Consider the following 24193-nt stretch of genomic DNA (forward strand, 5'->3'; position numbering starts at 1 on the left):
TTTACCTTGTCAGCTCGGGGATTCGCTCTTGCAACCTTTTGGTTACTGGCCCAATGCTCTAACAACTAGGCTACCTGCTGCCCCAACGGCAGGTTATTCTTGTGCCTTTAGTGAAACATTTCAGTGTGGAATGCTTTAATGTCTGCATGATGGTTCAATCAAGACTTTCGAGGATAATTGAATTAGAAAATTGGTCGGGGCTAGCCGGTGGTTTTCAAAGGGAGCCAGGATTAATCATACATCATTCACTGCCCTCAACCATAAGCAACCATAAGGACCCTGTGAATCACCTTTAATGGAAGACTACACTCAAAGTGAATGATTTAAAGGGTTCCAGGCAACGCATAATGTTCTAACTCATTAAGAGAAAATTACTTTTAGGTAGGAAAAGTCTTGGACAAACAGAGAATCAGTGCTTTGAGGAAAGTTTGCATGGTAGGCTGACACAGCAACTTTTAAACACTTTTTATCTCCATGAAATATTTAGTAAGGCATGTTATCTTTCTTGGATATGACTAGCTGCTGTAAATAAAGGAAGATGAAAGAAGTTGTGAAATAGCTTACATCAACATAAATGTGGTTATTTTAGGAGATTATTTTCCTTCATGTCTTGAACAACAAACTCACAATCCTGAGAAGTCTTCTGCATTAATACCCACTGATGCTCTGGCTCCATGTCTCCAGTAGGCAACGCATCCTGCATCTTGTCAAGTCCACAGCAACACCGCCCATATGGAGAAGAGGTGGGACACTGACTGACACTTGACTGTCGGCAACTAATCACAACCCCATTCTGTCAAATCCCCCAAAAAATACCTTTAAGCTTATTACATGTATTTTAGGTAGTAACTAGTAAGAAGACTATGTTGATACAAAACATGTCTTTGTCGGTTAAAGATAGACATTTATTATTTCCATAACCCCATAAAACAACTTCAGACAGAATAGAAATGAGGAATCAAAAGGAATCGTAGAAGAATAGCAAGGACCGTTTCAAATAAAGCACTTTTCAACTGTTCTTTATTAAATTGACATTTCTTGATACCAGCTAACTCTGAGAGGGTCTTTGTAGCTTTTAGGATTCAATATTAGAGATGGAAGCAGAGATATTCCATATTGATAAGTCCAAATGACATACTACAGAGAAAAAAATACCTACAATCGTTTTAAGTCCATTTGTTTATTCAAATAGCAAACTTAGCTTGATCCGACAGTTAATTTCAGCTATTAATTTGCAGCAACCTTTAAAAAAATACAGCCAGCTCTACTGTATTGCAGCAGCCATTTTACATAAATGAAAAAGTAACATGTACATTCTACATAGAAACTACAGAATGTTGAAATAACATAACATTACTCTTAAGTCTCTCTTAATTTCTCCAGGTCTTTCTACTTATTCACACTGGATCACATACCTTCTACTTCCATTAAGCCTGAGAAATAATCATTATTAATACTGGCCTTATACTAATGAAGTAGAATTTCATTAGGATTGAATAAATGCAAATTTAAAGCATACGTGCCTTGCAATACTATTGTGGAAATTTCAACTAAAGGTATGTTCATTTTTATATTTATCTTAATCTTCTTTGAATACCCCCTTGGTTCAATATGAACTTAACCTTAACCTTAACCTTTGTTCTCAGTCATTGCTGCTGAAGATAGGGCGCCCTCTGTCAGTCACTCAAATCATTACCGTAAAAAAAGGGAGGCCATACATAACATTCTATACTGTACTTTATGTGCATATAGGACAGAGAGACATATTATATATTATATATACATATAAAATGCAAGACAGAAATATTAACATTAATAGTCTGTATTTACTAATTTCCTGCAATCATTTAGCCACTAAAAACATTCAATATTAATATATAAAACAAGATAATGTAGAGTTTAACATTTATAAATATGTTTACCATTTATCAATACTGACCTTGTAGGTTTTGCTGTATATATGATGGAGAATCTACAAATATAGGTAGAATCTCCAAATATATCTGAAACAAAAAACAAATACCAGAAATGCAGTTTATAAAGGCATAATAAGTATAAAGATGTAAGTCAGATTATAGTTATACAATAATATTTTACACAAATATCAGGCCAAATTAAGAGCAGATAACCTTTATAATGAAGAAGTACAATTCTCAAAATGTAAATATGTACAATCCCTTCATAAAAACTCAGCTTCCTCTCTTGGATGGAAACGTCCAGTGCAATATCATGTCATACTGTCCTTCAAAATAGCCAGTGATAGGCTCTGCCCCACTGCCTACAACTAGAAGTTATGCTTCCTCCAGTTGAGAGAGTGCCTCCTCTTCCTCTTTCTGTGGCACTGCTCTCTCTTCTCTGGCCAGGGGAAGCCTCCTTCGGCTGCTCTGTACACCTCGTCGTACTCATCGCTGTCGGAGTCCTCCTCGGCTGCAGGGAAGGCCCTGTCTGGGAACACCTCCCTGAGTCTGGAGCTGAAAAACGTCTCCAGGCTGCGACCTGCCTGGGCCACCTCTGAGTCCGGCTGGAGGACAGACAGAGAAACCAGACATTAAACACAGATCATCTCAGGTCTTACTACTGTGACCCGGATCAGTACTTACAATTGCATTGTGGGACATTTAATAATGTAAATGATACAATAAAATATGCATTTACAATATAGCACTGAAAGAGTGGTCAATATATACAGTTTAACCTCTATCACTAAAATATTATTATTAATCTATATCACTTACATAATTGAACTTTGCACAGTTCCTGAACATGAGGGAGACATCAGCCACAAACTCCTCAGGTGAATAGTAGTGGTGAGTGCTCCTCTTGCTGAGTTTGGCCCTGATCACAGACAGATCCATGGGCCTTTTGATTATCTGGTAGTAGTGGCGAGCCTAGGTTTCAAAACACGTTTTATTAAACCAGATCACTGTGTTTTTGCAGAGTATTGTGAATTCTAACATGCTGATTAAGAATACGATTGGGATCACTTACCAGTGGACTGACCGGCTCATGGAAGGGAGCACTTAACATGTTGCTGCAGATCAACAGAGTCAACCTCTCACATTTCTACAGAGGGGGGGGCAACATTGATTTCTTACGATAAATAACATTTACTGTAACTAGTAGGTGTGAAACCCCACTTACAGAAGACATTGAGCCCTCCTTGACACTACTGACTGGTCATTACCAGTAATATTTTGAGTCCCTTGTCAGTTGATTTAAATTTTCATAATGAAGAATAATACTTACTCTCTGGTCACAAGCAGAGAGCCCATGAGGCAATGGCTTTCCTGAACATTCTGCAGCCAGCCTCTGGTTCTCACAGTCATACTCCACCTCTGGCTGCTGGATATCTCTGCAGAAGGTACACACCCAGTCACCCCTGAAGTGGGAGAGGACACAGAGGCAGACATTGGTTATCTTCAACCACAGAGCAGTAGTGTAGACAAGACTGATGGATGAGAGAAGTGAGGCATCACAAATGGCCCCTTATTCTACTTTTGACCAGAGCCTTATGAGCCCTATGAGCCCTGTGAGCCCCATGAGCCCTATGAGCCCTATGAACCCTATGAGCCTTATGTGCCCCATGAGCCCTGTGAGCCCTATGAGCCCTGTGAGCCCTATGAACCCTATGAGCCTTATGTGCCCCATGAGCCCTATGAGCCCTATGAGCCCTATGAACCCTATGAGCCTTATGTGCCCCATGAGCCCTATGAGCCCTATGAGCCCTGTGAGCCCTATGAGCCCTATGAGCCCTATGAGCCCTATGAACCCTATGAGCCTTATGTGCCCCATGAGCCCTATGAGCCCTAGTCAAAAGTAATGCATTATAAAGGCAATCGGGTGCCATTTGGGACCCAGTCTATGACTTATGGCGGTGAGATGACTTACGTGGGGAAGCTGAGGAGAGTGGGCACATGGCAGGACAGGTGGAAGACTTTGGGACAGTGGTCACAGCACAGAAGGTCTCCTCCGATCAGACACACTGCACAGAAGTCTTCACTCTCCATCTCCATGGTCTCTTCCCCAGGCAGGGCCTGCTCGGCTCCTTCACAATGCCTCTGTGGACCAGGGTCTGCATGCAGGGCCCTCTGGGCTGGAGGGGACTCCACTCCTGGTTCAGGACTTAGAGAGGCTGGGTCAGGACTGATAGAGGCTGGGTCAGGGGCTGAGTCTGGCTCCGATTCAAGATCTGGTCCAGATTCTGCAGACCCTTGTGATTCAGGGGGTTGTGCACAGTCTGATTCCAGGTCTGAATCTAATCCCGGACGTGTTTCAGATGGAAAACGGGGGTCTGAGCCAGGATCAGGTTGGAGATCCGATTCTATATCAGCCTCTGATTCCGCATCAGCATCCAGGTTTTCACCATTCTCTGATTCTAAACCATTCTCTGATTCTTCACTACCTTCTGATTCCCCTCTAGGTTCTGATTCCACACTAGGTTCTGATTCCACACTAGGTTCTGATTCCACACTAGGTTCAGATTCTGTAGCAGGAGATTCCTCATCAGCAACTGATTCCAGATCAGCCTCCGATGCAGACTCAGCTTGTGGGTCAGATTCTGGTTGTGGGTCAGACTCTTGCTGGGGATCCGATTCTGGTTGTGGGTCCGAGTCCAGTTCAGGGTCAGAAACAATTTCTGAGATTGACCTGGGATCTGAGTCAGAGTCGAGGTCAGGTGCAGCGAAAGGTGGAGGTGATACAAGATCAGTGGCGGGTACTTGCAGTGTGAGCTCTTTGTGAGGACTGTGTCCTCCATGCTCAGGCCAATCATTGATTACTGAAGGTGGGAGAGATTGATTGATAGTGTGTCTCTCTGAGTATTGTTTATCCAGAGACGGGCTGACCGTTGCGACCTTGGCTTCTTTTGATATTCCCTGTAGACAAAGTACAGAGTTTGACATTTAGAACATGCCAGTAGTATTTTACCCTGATGTGAAACACATTGCAGTTTAGTTCAGACCTCTTCTCCGGGCTAATTGCTATCGCTTATAAGAACCAGCTGCTGGACAAAATTAGTTCAGACATAATGTTTATTGTGGTTATGAAACTAGTATAATCTGACATCATAGACTTTCTGGAAGAGAAGAGAGTTCACAGTGTTTTAGTGGAGCCTACCTCATTCATCTTGTCCTTCCATCCCCTCTGTGGAACAGGTCCGGTCCTTTCTGTTGCAGTGCCTGGCAGAGGGTCACTCTGTCGCCGCCCCTGTGGTGGGATCCGAGACACCAGGATCTTCAGCCTTTCCAAACACACCACTGGAACCTTGGAACTGGAACTCCCAGGTTCCTTCTGAACCTCTCTGTCACTGATGTATGAAGAGGGAAGTGGTGAAGCAACATAACTTTAGCTTTTCCCCCTTTTGACTTCAACTTATTTTTTGAAGATTAGTGTGATGTTTAAATAGAATGTACCTGTTGTCTGGAGTCTTTCTTGGTATTCTGCATTTTCCTTTGACGTCATGCCCAGTCTCATCATATGCATAGACATAATCTGGTAAACAGGAGAAATAATAATCCCTTGATGAATCCATTTAACTGATGTGAAGGCAGAATTTGGATATTAGTGATGATGATATTGTATTCATCTCTCAGTGTTCATATGTTTATATAAGAGCATATTGTTACTACATAATCAGAACATATTTATTGAGAGAGTGAGATGTAATTTATTATAGCCATGGTGTACAATATTGGCAGCTAGATCTGAATTGCAGTGTAGTGTATACATAAATAAATAATCGGAGAAATGTATATTGTATTATAATAAATAAATGATAAATGTGTAATATTTGGAAGTAAGTGGCTCAGTACCAGGCTCTGTCTTGTAGATGGTCAAAGGCGACAGGCATAGGCTGGGCTGGCCTCTGGAGGGAGGAGTGGCTAAGGACCTCTCCAAGGAGGCCACAGATCGTATCACTCCATCAGAAGACAGCCTCCTCCGCCTGAGATCCATAAAACCATGCTGAGGGAGGGAATCAGTCAATATCAACATCAACTACTATATCAAGCACAGACACCAACCATATTATACATCCAAAGTTTGTAAGAATAAGGAGGAGGGACACCTTAGTGTTAGCTTTAGGAATGTGTTTAGTAAGATAAACCAGATATCGTTACAAAACATTATTGGTATTGTACTACATCATGCTACAAAGTCAACTGCAGAGACAAAAACAAGAAAAGGCTTTCCCACCAAAAACCTGGAATCTGATTGACCCAAAAGGTAATTTTCTTAAATGTACCTTTAAACAGCAACACTAGCAACTTTGTCCAATTTGTTTGCAATAAAAGCAAATGGACTCATTGCTGTATCAGTTCTGTTTTTTGGTAATGTGTTTTACCCTCTGCAAAGAAATTACATTGCCAAGTATGTAACAAGAACAAGGTTTTAAGTCTGACAGCCAAACCTTTCTGCCACATTTATATGTATCCCTTTAAAATCAAATCCAAAACTGCTGAGACTGTGCCTTAAAATAACTTTTTAATCTGACATATTGTAATAGATACAGTATTTGGAATTTTGTTTTCTTTTACAATGTTATTTTCTTTGTAGCTATACTGTAATGTCCCTAATGGAACTGTATAATGGCATGTCTCTTATAAAAGCTCTGATCAGAACAGCCTTAACAGCTAGACAGCCTTAACAGCTAGACAGACTTAACAGCTAGACAGCCTTAACAGCTAGACAGCCTTAACAGCTAGACAGCCTTAACAGCTAGACAGCCTTAACAGCTAGACAGCCTTAACAGCTAGACAGCCTTAACAGCTAGACAGCCTTAAGAAGCTGACATGTAATAATGGAAGTTGAAGAGAATAGGCATGACCCTCGATCACAAATAAAATGTCCATTAATTGTCCATTGAAAATCTTATAATAGAATGCCAGTCATTTATTAAGAATTGCTTGTCTCCAGTCAGCCATGACCTTTCACCTGCACTCTCCTTGGTAGCAGTAGGCATAGAATTACATGAATTATAGGATCTCTATGGCAGCAGGTCTCTGTTCATTAATGGGTTAATGGGTTACCTGGTCTGCCATGCGTCCCCGTTCCACGGCTGCTGTTGCTGTTGCTAAGCTGTGGGTGGCCCCCAGGGGCCTCTCTGTGGAGGGGCTGTTGGAGGGGCCTGCCAGTTCTGGTGGGATGCTCTGGGATCGACTCTTCCTCCCACACAGTGAGCTGGGCCTGCTGCTCTGAGCATCAACACTGAACCCATGGGTCGTCACAGACATCTCCAGTGAAGTGGATCTCTGTCAGGACACAGAAACACAAAAGCAGACCGCCTCAGCACACTCTACTGTTGCTGACTGAGCATCATACAACACAGGTGCATCTATTCATGTCATAGCAACAGAGACAGTGCGGTGGTGGGAGGTGTGAGGCGGAACAACCTTCAGTATCACACGCACTAAGGACGCCACTCAGAATCCATTCTGTGAGCCCTGCCTGTCTGATTAAAAACAACACAATCGCTACAAAGCCCATTCATTTCAGCGAGAGATGGCCCACACAACTGCTCACAACACCGTTATTCTACTGATAATGAAGGGCTTAGTTACAACACCAATTATCGTATGTAAATCCACTATCAGAAGTGTGTTAGCTAGGCTCCTTTGAATAAGCGGCATTAGCACATCACAGATTAGACTCTCTTTCTGTCTCTCCTCCATTGGCCTTCCCCTCTCGTCATCATTTCACTAATGCGAGTTTTCCAAAAAGCCCCCAGCAACTGTGTCTCTGTGCTAATGCAGCCATTCGCCTGACAAAGCTCGAGCACTAGCTTGTGTCTCAGCACCCCTCCTCTTCCTCTCCCCCCTCCTCTTCCTCTCACCTCTCCTTCCCTCCCTTTTTTTCTCTGTCTTATTTCTCACAGTGCGCCACACACCATGAAGATTTAGAACAGCTGACACAGAGCATGTGCTCATAATTACCACTCGATTAAAACACTTACCTGATCCGCGCCCCGAGGAGAGGTGTGAAGGAGTCTAAATGTGGAGAAAAAAGCTATAATCCTCTTCTAGAGGAAGAGGGAGCGAGACAGAAGACAGGGATGTATCTGAGAGAAGTGTACCCAGTGCTGAAATCAACCTGCCAGCTCCACCAATTCCCCAAGTGTCTCATTATTACCAGGTTAAGTACGTATGTGGCTGCGCCCAAGCGCTTTTTCTTCTCACTTTCACTCACTGTGTCTTGGCAAGGCGGAAATCATGTGCCTCTGTTGTTTTAATCATGCAGGAGGAACATTTTTGATCAGTGATCATTCGGTTGCTCAATCCCTGTTACCAAGGGTACTAATAATAAACAGTAGAATCTTTTTTTAGCTTTACCGCAATGCTGCACTTAAGTTTTTTTAAATATATTTCAGCATAGCTGGTGCTTTGATTGTGTTAGTGTGCCTCTTTCTTAAGCATAGTCCCTTCTTCAAATGGAAGCCAGTCAGGTTTCTGTAGCACCATCTGTTTTCAGTGCAGCTGTCAACCACTGTGACTGATAATTTGGCGTAAACAAAGTTATTGCCAGAATTTTTTCAATATCCGCTGTGTGTAGATATTGACACAGGAAATACTGCTGTCAGCCTGGGTTTAAGACTTGCTATCACGCGAAGCTCCCTGCGGTACAATGTGCTTTGAGCTTCAATTATAACACCATGAAACCAATTTACTGTATCCAGCCTTCCCTCAACCCATTGGCTTTTTATTCTGCCATAATGCACAACCGAAGTGAAACAATGGCTGTACCTTGCTCTATTCTCCTCAGGACAGATGTGTGACCTGTGGTTTGTGTGTGCGTGTATGTGTGCATGGCCAGAAGCGAGGCAGGGCTGAGGCATGTGTGTTACTGTTAGTCTGAGAGGTGTTTGTGAACAAGACTGTGTGTTTTGACACCTCTGAGCTCAGAGTGTGTGGTGAGGTCTATAAGGCCATAGAGAATGAGGAGGGACAAGTGTGACCACTGGGGAGTCAACAGAGTGAAAGCGAAATGAGGTTGTGGGACCTATACAACTCTCTGGTCAACAGACAACAATGGGGGAACTCCAACGTAGGCCAAAAGTGCACTATCGCTGAGCAAACATGGACAGCTTTACTAAGTTGATATGGTTTAAGCATCTCTGATGTGAAGAAACAATGTTCATCATAGTGTGCTTTGGTCAACTCACCCTGCCATCTCTGCAGTCTCTGGATGGCTGTGTAGTCCTGGCCTCCTGCTGCTCTTCCTCCTGCTGCTCCACTGTCAGTTCGGCCACTAGGGGAGCCAGGAGCTGCTGCTGCTGCTGCTGCTGCTGCTCCTGCTGGATCCCGTCTGTCAGCACCTCTCTGTCCACCCCTGTCTGTACATGTGTCTTCTCCCTGCTCCCCTCCTGGATCTGCTCTGTCAACACCTCTCTGTCCACAGCTGTCTGTACATGTGTCTTCTCCCTGCTCCCCTCCTGGATCTGCTCTGTCAACACCTCTCTGTCCACAGCTGTCTGCCCAGGAGTCTGCTCTCTCTCTCTGCTGGCCTGCTGGCTCTGGCCTTCTCTGGCCCCATCTGTGGCTGGCTGTGCATGAGTGTCGGGAAGCGGCTGAATCTGAGGCTGGTAGAGGGCTGTGACTAGGGTCTGGAGTCCAAGACCTCCACTGTTGGAGCTGGAGCTGAGCAGGCCTGGGTCAGCAGCCGGGAGATGCGCTGGCTGTTGGGGACGCTGCATGGAGGAGGGCACCACAGCTGGTGGACCTGGAGGACTGTCAGGGCCCCAGCACCTTAGCAGCTGACTCTGATGCAGGGCCAGGGAAGGAGAGCTGAGGGTGGACTGGGCACACCTGGCGGAGTAGGGGTTGGGTTCCCGCTGGGTCTTGTCCAGCTGCACAGCTGGCTGTGGGGGTATGCAGTGGAGGCAGCACATCTGGGGCTGACAGCAGGCCTGGAAGGCACAGCTCTGCTCCCGCCCTCCATGGCACACAGATGGCAGGGACAAGCAGGTGATAGGCTGGGGCCTCAGGATGCTGGGGAAGGCCACGCCCTCAGAGTAGGAGTGATTTCCCCCCTCTGCAGTGAGCTGACCTATAACAACAGAGATACTTGTAGTTTAGGAATAAGGCCAGGTCTCCAGTAGGAAGGCATTAAATGCAACACTTTCAATAATTACATACAACCGGTTTACAACCAGTCACTGCAGCCAAGCTACTGCAGCCAAATCATTTTAGCCTTAGTTTACCCAAAGTTGAGATCTGCTTAGTCCAGTAGCTGGCATCCCAGTTGAACTTAATCTTCACAGGGAGCCAGGCGTCTGAGTGTAGTGGGGGTTCAAGCAGGCGCTGCATCTGGAGAGAAATCTAAAGGAGGACAGGCGTAATGTAAAAGCCCAAATTAGCTTTTTTCCATAACCAACTCCAAAAATGTTTTCTTTCTCTGTTTTTAAATGAGACTAGAAAATGGCCTTGTGTTTTACAAGCGGCAAAAAAATGGTCTTTGTGTTTGACCGCGAGCCCACCCTTCTGTCCCTTCAGACCTACCAGCTCCCTGCTGAAGAGCAGTGGGTTCTTGAGGTGGTGGGCCGTTGCCCAGCTGATGAAGTTCTGCACGTGGTCCAGCTGGCTGCACATCTCTATCTCCCCCTGCAGCTGGTCCTCCAGACGCCGCTGGAAGTCCTCCGAGATCTTCTACACACACACACACACACACACACACACACACACACACACACACACACACACACACACACACACACACACACACACACATGCTCACGTGTAATTGCTGGCACAGAGAGAGCGAATTACAGATGGAAAGAGAGGGGCTAATCAATGGCTTGTTTTTCACCGGATTTCATTCCTAAGATCCCTGCTTTTTTGACAGATCATTATTGCCTCTCCATTGCAAGCGGTCAGAACTGATTAGATAATGTTGGGAGCGCTCCTGATTGGGAACATGTACATTCATGGTCAGCTAGACACTGGAGATGAATGCCCCTGGAAACATTGAGACTGAGGGGAAGAGAGAGAGAGAGAGAGAGAGAGAGAGAGAGAGAGAGAGAGCGAGAGAGAGAGAGAAAGTCATTACCTCCAGTTGCTCTATTAATAGGTTGGCCCGTTTGTTCAGCTCATTCATCATAATCATCTTTGCCATTTTAATCTGGTTCTCAGCCTTCCTCTGCGTGATCTTTACACCGTGCAGCCTGAGAGGAACACAGAGAAAATAAATAACATTGTGATTACTGACAGAGAAACCAAAACAGTTGATGGATTGTGGTGGATTGTGCTTTATTGCACTTGGATGCTTTACAAATGTTAGATGGGTATTTCATTCAGAGTTGGAGAGTGTATTGTATATGATCTTTGAGAGGACATATGCATGTCATCAACATTGCTCTGGTAAATTTGAGCCAGGTTTCTGAGACCACCAGCTGTTGGCTTTACACTTGCTTTATGAGATCAGTGTATACTCTTGTTCATTCTACACATCTGTCTGTAATGTATTGTACAAGCGGAGCTTACCTGTCCTCTATCTGTTTGGCTGTGCTCTCCACTGCAGACCTCCTCTCCTCCACCTGAGCCATCAGGCTCTCAAACTGCCACTGTTGGTCCTGCAGGGCCTTTCCAATGTGCACCAGCCTGAGGACAAACAGATATCACAGTGGGTCAAATAATACAATAGAAACACCACTTAACCTCACCGCTTTACACCCTTTCATTTAAAGCATCTCCTTGAGGGCTAGTTACTGTATGACGTTAGGGACTTTTGGGACCACTAATGCGCTGCAAAATCACAGGCAACAGGGCAATGTATCCTATGGACTGAATTAGAATTAGGTAGGTTGAAGATATGCACCAGACACAATGCAGGAGGTTTTTAACCTGCTGTTAGCCCCTCACTGTAATGCCCTTGTGCTGTGTCTAAGGACTGACCTGTGGTTCTTGTGGGCGGACAGGTGACAGCTGCTGCAGCACATGAGGTCACAGGACTCGCAGAAGAGCTCCAAGGGCTCCTGTCTGTGAGAGTGGCACATGAGGAGGGGGCGGCCACACGAGCCAGGGCCTACCGGGCAGAGAGGGGGAGGGGGGAGAGAAGCATAGCATTACCACAGAGAAGGACTAAACAAGCAATTCACACTTCAGCTAAAGCCGTTGGGAGGAATTGGTGCTGTACAAGAAAATAAATGCACCAAGATATATCATGCAAACAAATGTTCAAAGACACATCATGTAAACAAAAGTGGCCTACAAAAAGGCAACTGTATAACATTCATGTCTGGCAGCACACAGTTTATGTACATCAACTTTTAATTATATTGCTATATCAAGCTACAAGACAAACTACTATTTCGCTGAATGTTTCCTGTTTAGTTTTGTTTCATTTTGCTTAAAATGTTATCTGCAATCTCATTCTACTCTATTTTAGAGTTGGAAAATACATTGAATCTGATATTGGCCACAAGTTAACGTGCATTACATGAGTCATTCAGTATCATCATCATTCCAAAACTATTTTAGGTTAGGGAAATATGGCATATTTTAAATCTAGTAAATATTTCTGGGCTTAAAGAATGGGTAGACAGATGGAAAATAGGGCAGAGAGAGAAGGTCTTTGATCGGAGAAATGAAAGACCAGTGCCAATCTAGATGAATAACTTTGTTCGGTTGGCTTTTGAAGAATAAAACAAAACCTTCACACCGCAGGATGTAGACAGTAACAAATGCTGCTAGAGAACAAATTACTTTCATGTGTGCATGCATAAACGGCCATGTTTTCAAAATAAATGCAGCATTAGTCATTTGATTTGCAATGTAATGAGAGTTACTCTATGCAAATTATCTGTATAAATAGCTGGAAATGTGATTCTTGTGCAGCACATATGAGACTTCCTGCCCAAAGTTATCACTTCCTCACACTAAGGTTGTATCCCAAATAGCACCTGTTCCCTATTGGGCTCTGGCCGAAAGTAGCGCACTATGTAAGAATAGGGAATCATTTGGGACGGAGTCCAAGCAATCACCATGTGGCATTAGTTAATTTATTTCAAAACTGGACCCAAATTGACTGAAGCCTTTAATTGACTTTTGAGAACAAAAACAACCAATTGTTGTATCCTGATGCTGGTGTTTATTTTCCCTCTTGGGTAATGATTGTGTCATGAAACTGTGTGCACTGCACTCGGAGCAGGCCTAAGCATTGTTATGAGGGGTTGACTGAGAAGACTGAGTGATGTTCAGATGGCTATCCACTGTACACATTAAAGTTGGTCCTATGTCTATACTCTGGGGTGATGCAGAAGGTTTTCCCACAGTCACAGACACACACGCAGGCACAAACGCACACACACACAAACGCACACATACCACAAGGGGCAGGAAACAGATCACAATGTGATAGAGAGACCACAGGGTCACGATGAGTAAACACAGCCCCCAACAATACACAGTACTGCTGCTGCACACACACACACACACACACACACACACACACACACACACACACACACACACACACACACACACACACACACACACACACACACACACACACACACACACACACACACACACACACACACACACACACACACACACACACACACACACACTGCTAAGCATGGCCCTAGTTAGTACATTAAACACTGACTCAACAGAACAATAAAGCGCTCAACACAACCCTATAACATAACAAGCACATCACAGTTCATACTGCAAACTGCTGCACACAGGCCCACAGAGCCTGACTAAAGTCTCAGCTGAACATAGCTATCTGCTGAACGCAACCCTACTGCACTCTGCTGGACACACCACTCCAATGAGCAGTGCCTTTTGCACAATGCTCTCCACAAGGCCTATTGTGCATTGCATAGCACAGCCCCAGTGCTAAGAGCTGAGGGACCACATCCTGCCTGCAGAGCTACGCTTTCTCACCCGCAACACTTCAAACTGATGTTCTCACCAAAACACAAAAACAAAACACTTACACACTAAGACAGCAAGACTTAGAGGTGGCAACAGAGGTGAGATGTGATCACAGAGTTATAGTATGACTTCGCCTTTTAGCATCCAAGAGTAGAGACCTAGAAACGTACTTCTCAGCATCCACAAATAATATCACACTGTTGCTACAAAAATAGTATCATTCTCAGTGTTCACTCTCTGAATGTGGGCCACAAGATAACAGGAATTGTAATACATAAGGGTCTGCAGGAACCATTACTGTACCACCAACCATTACAGGCTACATGCATAATTCATCACAATCATTCCTACTGAGACATGATTAACAAACAAACATGGGAAAAAGTTGAAACAAAGAAACCAAACAAACAGGTCTGATGACGACCCCGGGGAAACGAAGCCCATCTCCACCCAACCGGCCAGAGACACCCGGATGTGGAGACTGGAAAGGCAGTGAGGGATGGGGGAACCTGTCTGGGAGAGAGAGATGCTTGCCTGGTTCGGGTGGAGGCAGGGAGCTGGGGGCCATCTGGTCCCTTTGGTGCAGGTCGACACATTGGGTAGTGGGCTTCTGGTGTTGGTGCAGGTCTGAGCACTGAGGGGTGGCTCTCTGGTGCTGGTGCATGTCTGTGCACTGGTAGCACAGCCACTTGTTGCAGAATGTACACAGGCTCTGGGCTAGCCTGGGCTCTGGGCACTCTGAGCAACGCTGCCACACACAGAGAAGACCTGTCATGTATTTACACACACCAAGCACGCACGCACACAAGCACACACACAAAACAACAAGGTCGTCTGAAATAAAGATGGGGTGACATATGTCAGAAGTATTTGTGTTACCTCCCTCTGTACTTTGGGCTAAATCACACTCCTCAGAGCGGTTACTTGTGTCGATGCTCACACATTCTGAGCTATTCCCAGAGAATGTCAGATGCATTCGATCAAGTTCCTCAAAATGAAGCCACGTTGAGTCACAGACACAAGCTGCTCAACCAGCTGATTCATTTCCCTTTTAATGCAGCTTAAAGACAACTAGTAGCACAGAATGAAGTGCACATTCAAATCAAATGTACTGAAATCACATATCAAAATAAAGCTGCAACAACATAACAAAACAGGTCATACTGAAGTCATGCCAATTGTACAGGATTATCCTTTCTTCTTTTAGAACATGTTGTGTATCTTTTCATCCTCATCACATTACAGTTAACAGTTAACATTATTTGGAAAAATATTTATATTCACTTTGTTAGAAATACACTGAAGTACATCAAAGACTTGAGAGAGTCTGAATACCCTCGGGCTAAGACAGAAAATAAAAAGTCCATGCAAATACATTCATTCTATTTCTGCAATTGCCTCTACACACAGAGGCACAAACAACAGTAGAATAGAAAATCTGCTTGTGGGGAAAAAGAGAGTTGAGATAATCTGTGTCAGCCGTGTCATAGGAATGTTAATAGAACGTTGAGAGAACGCCTTACCTTCTCCATGTCAGCACTGGGGTAATGTGTCCTCTGGTGAATGGTGGAGCTGGTACCCAGCAGAGCTGCTCTCGCTGTGGGAGGGAGAGGACAGCACAGCCTGACGCTCACACACAGCAAAGCAGCACTCACACTGACGCTTTTACCTGCGGCAGGAAGCAACGTGCACCAAGAGGTGGCCCCAGAGAATATGGCTTACATGACAGCCTGCGAGCTGAGCTCTCCTCTCCTCTCCTCTCCTGGTTCATCTGTGCGTAGGACTCCTCACAGACCAGACGTAGAGGAGTGTCAAATTCAAATCCATCCTCTCTAACACACAAAACATATAATCCTTTTTCTTAAATAAGCCTGTGCATAATAATTGGGAATTAGGGAGATACGATAATTATTTTTTTTCTAGGGCGAAATATCCCCGGAAGCCCTTCCCAAAATGGAAGGAGAGGCCGAATGACCTACAATGTAGGAGGGAATTGTAAGCACTGCAAACAGGAGTGGAGCAGGCTGGGATGGGATGGGCTGTAGTGAGCTGGGCTGTGGTGGGCTGGGTTGTGGTGGGCTGCTGGTGACCTCCTTCTACATCCCTGTATCAGCACAAGGAAGGGACAGGTCCCTCTGGAGCCACACATGCTCACGTAGCACACCATAACCGGGTCAGGCTCTGATGAGCACCAGATGGGAGTAGGAAACACTCCTGCTATTCTCTCTAAAACGATGAAATCAATTAAGATCTTTATCACAGTATTGCAGAAGAGAAGGAATGGCACACTGCAAGGAAACAAAACTAACTTCATTGCTGGAAAGACAATCCATATACAGTACTAGAGAGGAGGGTCATGTTGTAACTGTCTTAAAATGCATCAGCAACAAGTGACACTATTAGAAGGGGGGATATGACTCCTCCCGTTGTTGTAATGTAGACAGAGTTGTGGAAAAGAGTAGTAAGACACCATCACTATGTGAAATCACAATTAAAACACCATCATTGCTGCTGCTCTGAGTCTGCCTAACACCAACCCCTGCAGCCTGACCTACAAATCTGACAACTTTCTCATCCTCTGGTGCTTCACAGGGGAGCTAAAAACCATCCCATTCCCCATTGTGTGCTACAAGACCCACTTTAAAACACAATTAGTCAAACCTAGCGCTCCCCGCCTCTTGTTCACTCAGCTCTCCTGCTTTTCAAACCCCCCTCCTCCCCTTTCATACTCCCCATTTTGCTTTAAAACCAGAAAGGTTTTAGCACTATACCTCTCTGTGAGGGACAGCTCTCCTGCCCTGCTAAGTGAGGTTGGTACTGGATAAAAGGCAGCCTGAAAGCATGACATCTCTAGAGATGACACAATAATAGAAACTTCACTGGTGATGTCTCCCCTGAAAGCACACCTATGTAACATCCATTAACACTGAGGTGATGGGATCCAAGTGAAAAACCGCTCCAATGTCACTTCCCTGATCAGACAATTATCTACATAGCGACTGTAAATATTCATGACTTCTCTGGCCAAACTCCTCAACCACTTCTTGTACTGTACACTGTAATGGAAAACTGTAAATTATAAGGTCATTTTGGGTATTATCAATACTCTGAAACGTTTTACTGCAGCATACTGTAAATTATGGTGCATTGTGGGAAAATATTGCGGGCGGGGAAAGAACTGCTGTATTTCTAATGGTACTGTAATTCCACCCCACAGAATACAGTACCATATCTTTGGCGCACCAAAAACCTTTTGACCAATAGTGGGTGCATGGTATTGTTGTTTCTGGCTTATTAACATACACAATATATACAAAAGTATGTGAACACCCCTTCAAATTAGTGGATTTGGCTATTTCAGCCACACCAGTTGCTGTGAGATGTATAAAATCGAGCATGCAGCCATGCAATCTCCATAGACAAACATTGACAGTAGAATGGCCCTACTGAAGAGCTCAGTGACTTTCAATGTGGCACCGTCATAGGATGCCACCTTTCCAACAAGCCAGTTCATCAAATTTCTGCTCTGCTAGAGCTCAACTGTAAGTGCTGTTTTTGTGAATTGGAAATGTCTAGGAGCAACAATGGGACAGCCACAAAGTGATAGACCACACAAGCTCACAGAACAGGACAGCTGATGCTGAAGCGCGTAGTGCATAAATACCATCTGTCCTCGGTTGCAACACTCACTACCGAGTTACACACTGCCTCTGGAAGCAATGTCAGCACAATAATTGTCCGTAGGGAGCTTCATGAAATGGCTTTCAATGGCCGAGCAGCCGCACATCTAAGATCACCATGCGCAATGCCAACTGGAGTGGGGTAAAGCTTGCTGCCATTGGACTTTGGAGCAGCGGAAACGCATTCTCTTAAGTGATGAATCACGCTTCACCACCTGGCAGTGCGGCTTTGGCGGATGCCAGGCGAATGCTACCTGCCTGAATGCATAGTGCCAGCTGTAAAGTTTGGTGGAGGAGAAATAATGGTCTGGGGCTGTTTTTCATGATTCGGGCTAGGCCCCTTAGTTCCAGTGAAGGGAAATCTTAATGCTACAGCATACAATGACATTCTAGATGATTCTGTGCTTCCAACTTTGTGGCAACAGTTTGGGAAGGCCCTTTCTTGTTTAAGCATGACAATGTCCCCACGCACAAAGCGAGGTCCATACAGAAATGGTTTGTCGAGATTGGTGTGGAAGAACTTGACTGGCTGGCCTGCACAGAGCCCTGACCTCAACCCATCGAACACCTTTGGGATGAATTGGAACGCTGACTCCGAGCCAGGCCTAATCACCCAACAGCAATGCCCGACCTCACTAATGCTCTTGTGGCTGAATGTAAGCAAGTCCCCGCAGCAATGTTCCAACATCTAGTGGAAAGCCTTCTCAGAAGAGTGGAGGCTGTTATTGCAGAAAAGGGGGGACCAACTCCATAATGCCCATGATTTTGGGATGAGATGTTCAACGAGCAGGTGTCCACATACTTTTGGTCATGTAGTGTATATATCAGTGGAGGCTGATGAGGGCAGGACGGCTCATTATAATGGCTGGAATGGAGTGAATGTAATGGTTGTAACGCTCTCTCCACTGGCTTCCAGTTGAAGCTCGCATCCGCTACAAGACCATGGTGATTGCCTACGGAGCTGTGAAGGGAACGGCACCTCCATACCTTCAGGCTCTGATCAGGCCCTACACCCAAACAAGGGCACTGCGTTCATCCACCTCTGGCCTGCTGGCCCCCCTACCTCTGAGGAAGCACAGTTCCCGCTCAGCCCAGTCAAAACTGTTTGCTGCTCTGGCACCCCAATGGTGGAACAAGCTCCCTCACGACGCCAGGACAGCGGAGTCAATCACCACCTTCCGGAGACACCTGAAACCCCACCTCTTTAAGGAATACCTAGGATAGGATAAAGTAATCCTTCTAACCCCCCCCTTAAAAGATTTAGATGCACTATTGTAAAGTGGTTGTTCCACTGGATATCATAAGGTGAATGCACCAATTTGTAAGTCGCTCTGGATAAGAGCGTCTGCTAAATGACTTAAATGTAAATGTAATGTAAATGTAATGGCATCAGACACATGGAAACCATGTGTTTGATACCATTCCATGAGCCCCTCCTCCCCAAATAAGGCGCCACCAACCTGCTGCGGTATATATAACTGTAGATGAATACCTTCTCATTATGTAGTAACAATAGGCTCTCATATGAACACTGAGAGATGAATACAGTATCATCATCACTAATATCCAAATTCTGCATTCACATCAGTTAAATGGATTCATCAAATTATTATTGTTCCCCCTCTGTCCACATACTTTTGGTCACATAGTGTATATTTAGGCATGCCTTGTCATAGGCTATATTGGTTGCACCCGTGAGTGAGAAGGCTGTACTAATTTAACTCCTTATAGTGCCCCATCAATTTGCCTATGGGACAGATTGGAGTGGCAGCAAGTCTAAACCTTAAATGGTTGAGCATTTTGTCATGTCCTTTTGGTCTGTTTGGCCCTGTAGTCACTGCCAGTTTGGAAGCCTTTGTTAAGGCCTCTAGAAGTGCAAGTGATATAAAACACAAAATATTAATGAATATACTGTAATGTGTAAACACTTTACCTAGCAGCCAACCTGTTCGCACCAACCCCTTGTAATTACTGTATAATACTGTGAAATACAAACCGCTCCTATATTAATTTCATTCATCCATTTATTCATTATTTTCCAATTACGGTAGCATTTACTTTTTACAGTACATTTTACGGTATTGTACTGTGTGTCATTACACAGTACTTGCTTTGATACTGTATTTATATTACAGTATAAATAATACTGTAACATGAAATACAGAACTTTACTTGCCACCGAGCTGCCTGTAAGCTACTGTCAAATTCACAGTAACCCATTTTAAGTCCATAACTCATTATATAGCCTACAGGAGAAAAATATGTTCAATACTCTTCCTTGGAATCTGCCTTGGGGTACAGATGTATCCGTATTGAATTAATGATAATAGCATATAAAAAAATCATAAAAGATATGCATAATTTAAATCATTTGAGCACTCTCCTCACTGAAGGTACTCTTGTGGTCCTCTGTTCAAAATCAGGCATAGTGAATCCATGTACACAGTGAAACAGTGCCTTCAGAAAGAATTCATACCCTTTGACTTATTCCACATTTTGTTGTGTTACTGTCTGAATTCAAAATGTATTAAATTGATTGTTTTCTCTCACCCATCTACACACAATACCACACAATGACAAAGTGAAAACATGTTTTTAGAATTTTTTGAAAATGTATTGAAAATGAAAAACAGAAATATCTAATTAACATAAGTATTCACACCCCTGAGTCAATACTTTGTAGAAGCACCTTTAGCAGTAATTACAGCAGTGAGGCTTTCTGGGTATGTCTTAAAGAGCTTTTCACAACTGGATTGGGCAAAATTTTCCCATTATTCTTTTCAAAATGCTTCAAGCTCTGTCAAATGGGTTGTTGATCTTTGCTAGACAACCATTTTCAGGTCTTGCCAAAGACTTTCAAGTAGATTTCAGTCAAAACTGTAACTTGGCCACTCAAGAACATTCACTGTCTTCTTGGTAAGCAACTCCAGTGGAGATTTGTCCTTATGTTTTAGGTTATTATCCTGCTGAAAGGTGAATGAATCTCCCAGTGTCTGGTGGAAAGCAGACTGAACCAGGTTTTCCTCTAGAATTATGCCTGTGCTTAGCTCTGTTCTATTTCTTTTGTAACCCCAGTCCTTAACATTACAAGCATACCCATAACATGATGCAGCCAACACTATGCTAGAAATATGGACAGTGGTCCTCAGTAATGTGTTGCATTGGACTTGCCCCATAACACTTGTATTTACTCCACAATACTAACTTAAATTAGAGTGAAAAAATGGAAGCCTTTACAGAATAAAAATATTCAAGAACAAGCATCCTGTTTGCAACAAGGCACTAAAGTAATACTGCAAAACATTTGGGAATGCAATTAACTTTATGTCCTGAATCAATGTTGTTGATCCATCCTCAGTTTTCTCTTAATATAGCCATAAACTCTGTAACTGTTTTAAAGTCACCATTGACTTCATGGTGAAATCCCTGAGCAGTTTCCTTCCTCTCCAGCAACTGAGTTAGGAAGGACACCTGTATTTTTGTAGTGACTGGGAGTATTGATACACTATCCAAAGAGTAATTAATAACTTCACCATGCTCAAAGGGATATTTAATGTCTATTTCGTTTTTTTACCCATCTACCAATAGGTCCCCTTCTTTGCGAGGCATTGGAAAACCTCCCTGGTCTTTGTGGTTGAATCTGTGTTTGAAATTCACTGCTCGACTGAAAGGCCTTACAGATAATTGTATGTGTGGGGGTACAGAGATGAGGTAATTAATAAATCATGCAACTTATTATGTGACTTGTTAAACACATTTTTTCTCCTAAACTTATTTAGGCTTGCCATAACAAAGGGGTTATACTTATTGACTCAATACATTTCTGCTTTTCATTTTTTATTAGTTGGTAAAAATGTTGAAAACCATAATTCCACTTTGACATTATAGGGTATTGTGTGTAGGCTACTGACAACAACAAAAAATCTAAATGTATTCAGGCTGTAACACAAAACAATTAGGAAAAAGTCAAGGAGTGTATATACTTTCTGAAGGCACTGTATGGATCTGCATGTGTTGACTTTTTTTTACATTATGACCCCTAATCCTAATGCACCATCCATGTATTGGGTCTTTCTATTGAGTGATGAGGGGGCTCTTTGAGAGCTACTATGCATTTCCTGTGAGAAGGAATGTGAGCACCACTCCCTGGCTGTCTGTCAATAACAGCTTTATAGCAGTGCAACACCTCCCTGTGTTTCACTAACACCTCCCTGTAATTATTTTTTTATTTTTTTATTTAACTAGGCAAGTCAGTTAAGAACAAATTCTTATTTACAATGATGACCTACTTATAAAGCCCCCTGGCCAAACACTCGCCTAACCTGGACAACGCTGGGCCAGTTGTGTGCCGCCTTATGGGACACCCGATCACGGCCGGTTGTAATACAGCCCGGGATCGAACGCGGGTCTGTAGTGATGCCTCTTGCACTGCGGTGCAGTACCTTAGACCGCTGTCCCACTCGAGTGGCCCTGTATGCTCGGGGGACTACACACTTCCCAGCTTGTTCATGTTTCTGCTGGCAATAAGAGCTATAATATGTGGATATGCAGGTATGAATTGCAGGGCATTTCTCTTTTATTAGATTGCATAATTATCTTTTAAACCTCCCAATATGGAATCAATGTGTGGGGAAATGATTGTATTATTGCCCTATTTTATATAGATTGGCCACACTAACACTTAACTGGGGTCAATGTCACTCAATGATAACCTGTCATTGTCATCATGTATATATCAAGTGTGTATTGAGCCTGATCAATGAACGCAAACGTGGTTGCTGTTGTTTCAACCATTGTTTGTAAAATATCAAGTTGTTAAAATTAAAACAAGTTATGATACATGGCTGGGCTATCATTCCAGTAGGCTATGTGCAAATATCTGATTTTCATCATGATAGACAAGGAGCAGGTGAATCATTGACTTTCAAATTAGACAGATAGATTGCGTAACAGAATCTAGTCTAATTATATTGACGCATTACCTGCTGTAATCAAAATATAATCGTAACCTAACTGGTATCGATTTGTTGTTTATATGACATTGCTGAAATCTTGGCTCACATACAGTATCAGAGGATGCGCATCATTTGAGCTACTCAATAGTCAACAGAGCCGCACCTAAATCCATTCGATTATTTACGCATGTATTGCTGTCCAATAGATCATGCATTACAATATCGTTTTTAAGATACAAAACACAATAGTTGCTCATAACATACCTCAAACGCGATAACTTTCGCTTTGGCAGTGCGTCCGAAAGGTTCAGTCAGACAATATCAACTACCGTTATGTGATGACAATTGCTTTCAGTGTCAGTGCGCACGTAGTGTACTAGGACGGGCTACATTATTATTATGACCATGTTTACGAATTTGATTTGGACTGTAGGCTACTGGTATATTCACTGTGATACAGAATATACTCACCTAGGCCTACCCTACGATAGCGAAGGGCTGTCACAAGTCAAGTATGACCAAAGCTTGAGGTTTTTACCTTAACCTGATCATCACCATATAGGGCAGGCTGTTCCCTCTCCATCCATTGGATGTCGCTGTTTTTTCCAGCTCAAATATTTTGGAGTTACAAAGTCTCGTGTTTGATCGTGAGACTTACATGCGTTTATTTATTCGGGAAAAACGGTACTTCCCATCTGAAATCTCACATCAAACTTCATCCGCTTACACTGTTCCACAATAGTGGAACTGATCAATATTCACAAAATACCACATAATGAAAAAGCAAAAACAATTTTTTTGAACTTTTTGCAAATGTATTAAATATAAAAAAGTATTCAGACCCTTTACTCAGTATGTTGTTGAAGTACCTTTGGCAGCAATTACAGCCTTGAGTCTTGGGTTTGACGCTACAAGCTTGGCACACCTGTATTTGGGGAGTTTCTTCCATTCTTCTCTGCAGATCCTCTCAAGCTCTATTAGGTTGGATGGGGAGTGTCGCTGCACAGCTATTTTCAGATCTCTCCAGAGATATTCAATCAGGTTCAAATTCGGGCTCTGGCTGGACCACTCAAGGACAATCAGAAACTTGTCCTGAGCCACTCCTGCATTGTCTTGGCTGTGTGCATAGGGTCATTGTCCTGTTGGAAGGTGAACCTTCGCGCCATTCTGAGGTCCTGAGCGCTCTGGAGCAGGTTTTCATCAAGGATTTTTTATTATTTTACATTTTATTTCACTTCACCTTTATTTAACCAAGTAGGCCAGTTGAGAACAAGGTCTCATTTACAACTGCGACCTGGCCAAGATAAATTTAGATGCACTATTGTAAAGTGGTTGTTCCACTGGATATTATAAGGTGAATGCACTAATTTGTAAGTCGCTCTGGATAAGAGCGTCTGCTAAATGACTTAAATGTAAATGTAAAATAAAGCAAAGCAGTTTTACACATACAACAACACAGAGTTACACATGGAATAAAGAAACATACAGTCAATAATACAGTAGAAAAAGTCTATATACGGTGTGTGCAAATGAGGTAAGATAAGGGAGGTAAGGCAATAAATAGGCCATGGTGGCGAAGTAATTAAAATATAGCAATTAAACACTGGAATGGGGTGCAAAGGAGCAAGATAAATAAATAAATAAATACAGTATGGGGATGAGGTAGTTGGATGGGCTATTGACAGAT

The 24193-nt window shown here is 43.4% G+C and overlaps 1 protein-coding gene across 4 annotated transcripts; it reads right to left on the minus strand.

Annotated features, from left to right (window-relative positions):
• Positions 1-1003: 1003 nt before the first annotated feature.
• On the minus strand, positions 1004-22894 carry LOC106562362 (tripartite motif-containing protein 66). 4 transcript variants are annotated; one of them, XM_045689279.1, is made up of 18 exons: positions 22771-22894; positions 15395-15657; positions 14406-14619; positions 11883-12012; positions 11472-11588; positions 11038-11152; positions 10491-10637; positions 10193-10310; positions 9155-10038; positions 7026-7247; positions 5811-5961; positions 5412-5490; positions 5116-5305; positions 3889-4874; positions 3247-3379; positions 2989-3063; positions 2736-2888; positions 1004-2521 (listed from the first exon to the last, which is right to left on the minus strand). In XM_045689279.1, exons 2-18 carry the CDS (start codon positions 15401-15403, stop codon positions 2285-2287), a joined length of 3960 nt encoding a protein of 1319 aa, XP_045545235.1. In that variant the 5' UTR covers positions 15404-15657; positions 22771-22894; the 3' UTR covers positions 1004-2284. The 4 variants fall into 4 exon arrangements, with proteins under 4 accessions (XP_045545235.1, XP_013982677.1, XP_013982673.1 ...); XM_014127202.2 differs by having other exon boundaries at positions 14406-14639; XM_014127198.2 differs by having other exon boundaries at positions 15395-15468; positions 22771-22865.
• Positions 22895-24193: the final 1299 nt, after the last annotated feature.

The sequence above is a fragment of the Salmo salar genome, chromosome ssa11 (assembly GCF_905237065.1).
Source record: "Salmo salar chromosome ssa11, Ssal_v3.1, whole genome shotgun sequence".
NCBI classification, from domain to species: domain Eukaryota; kingdom Metazoa; phylum Chordata; class Actinopteri; order Salmoniformes; family Salmonidae; genus Salmo; species Salmo salar.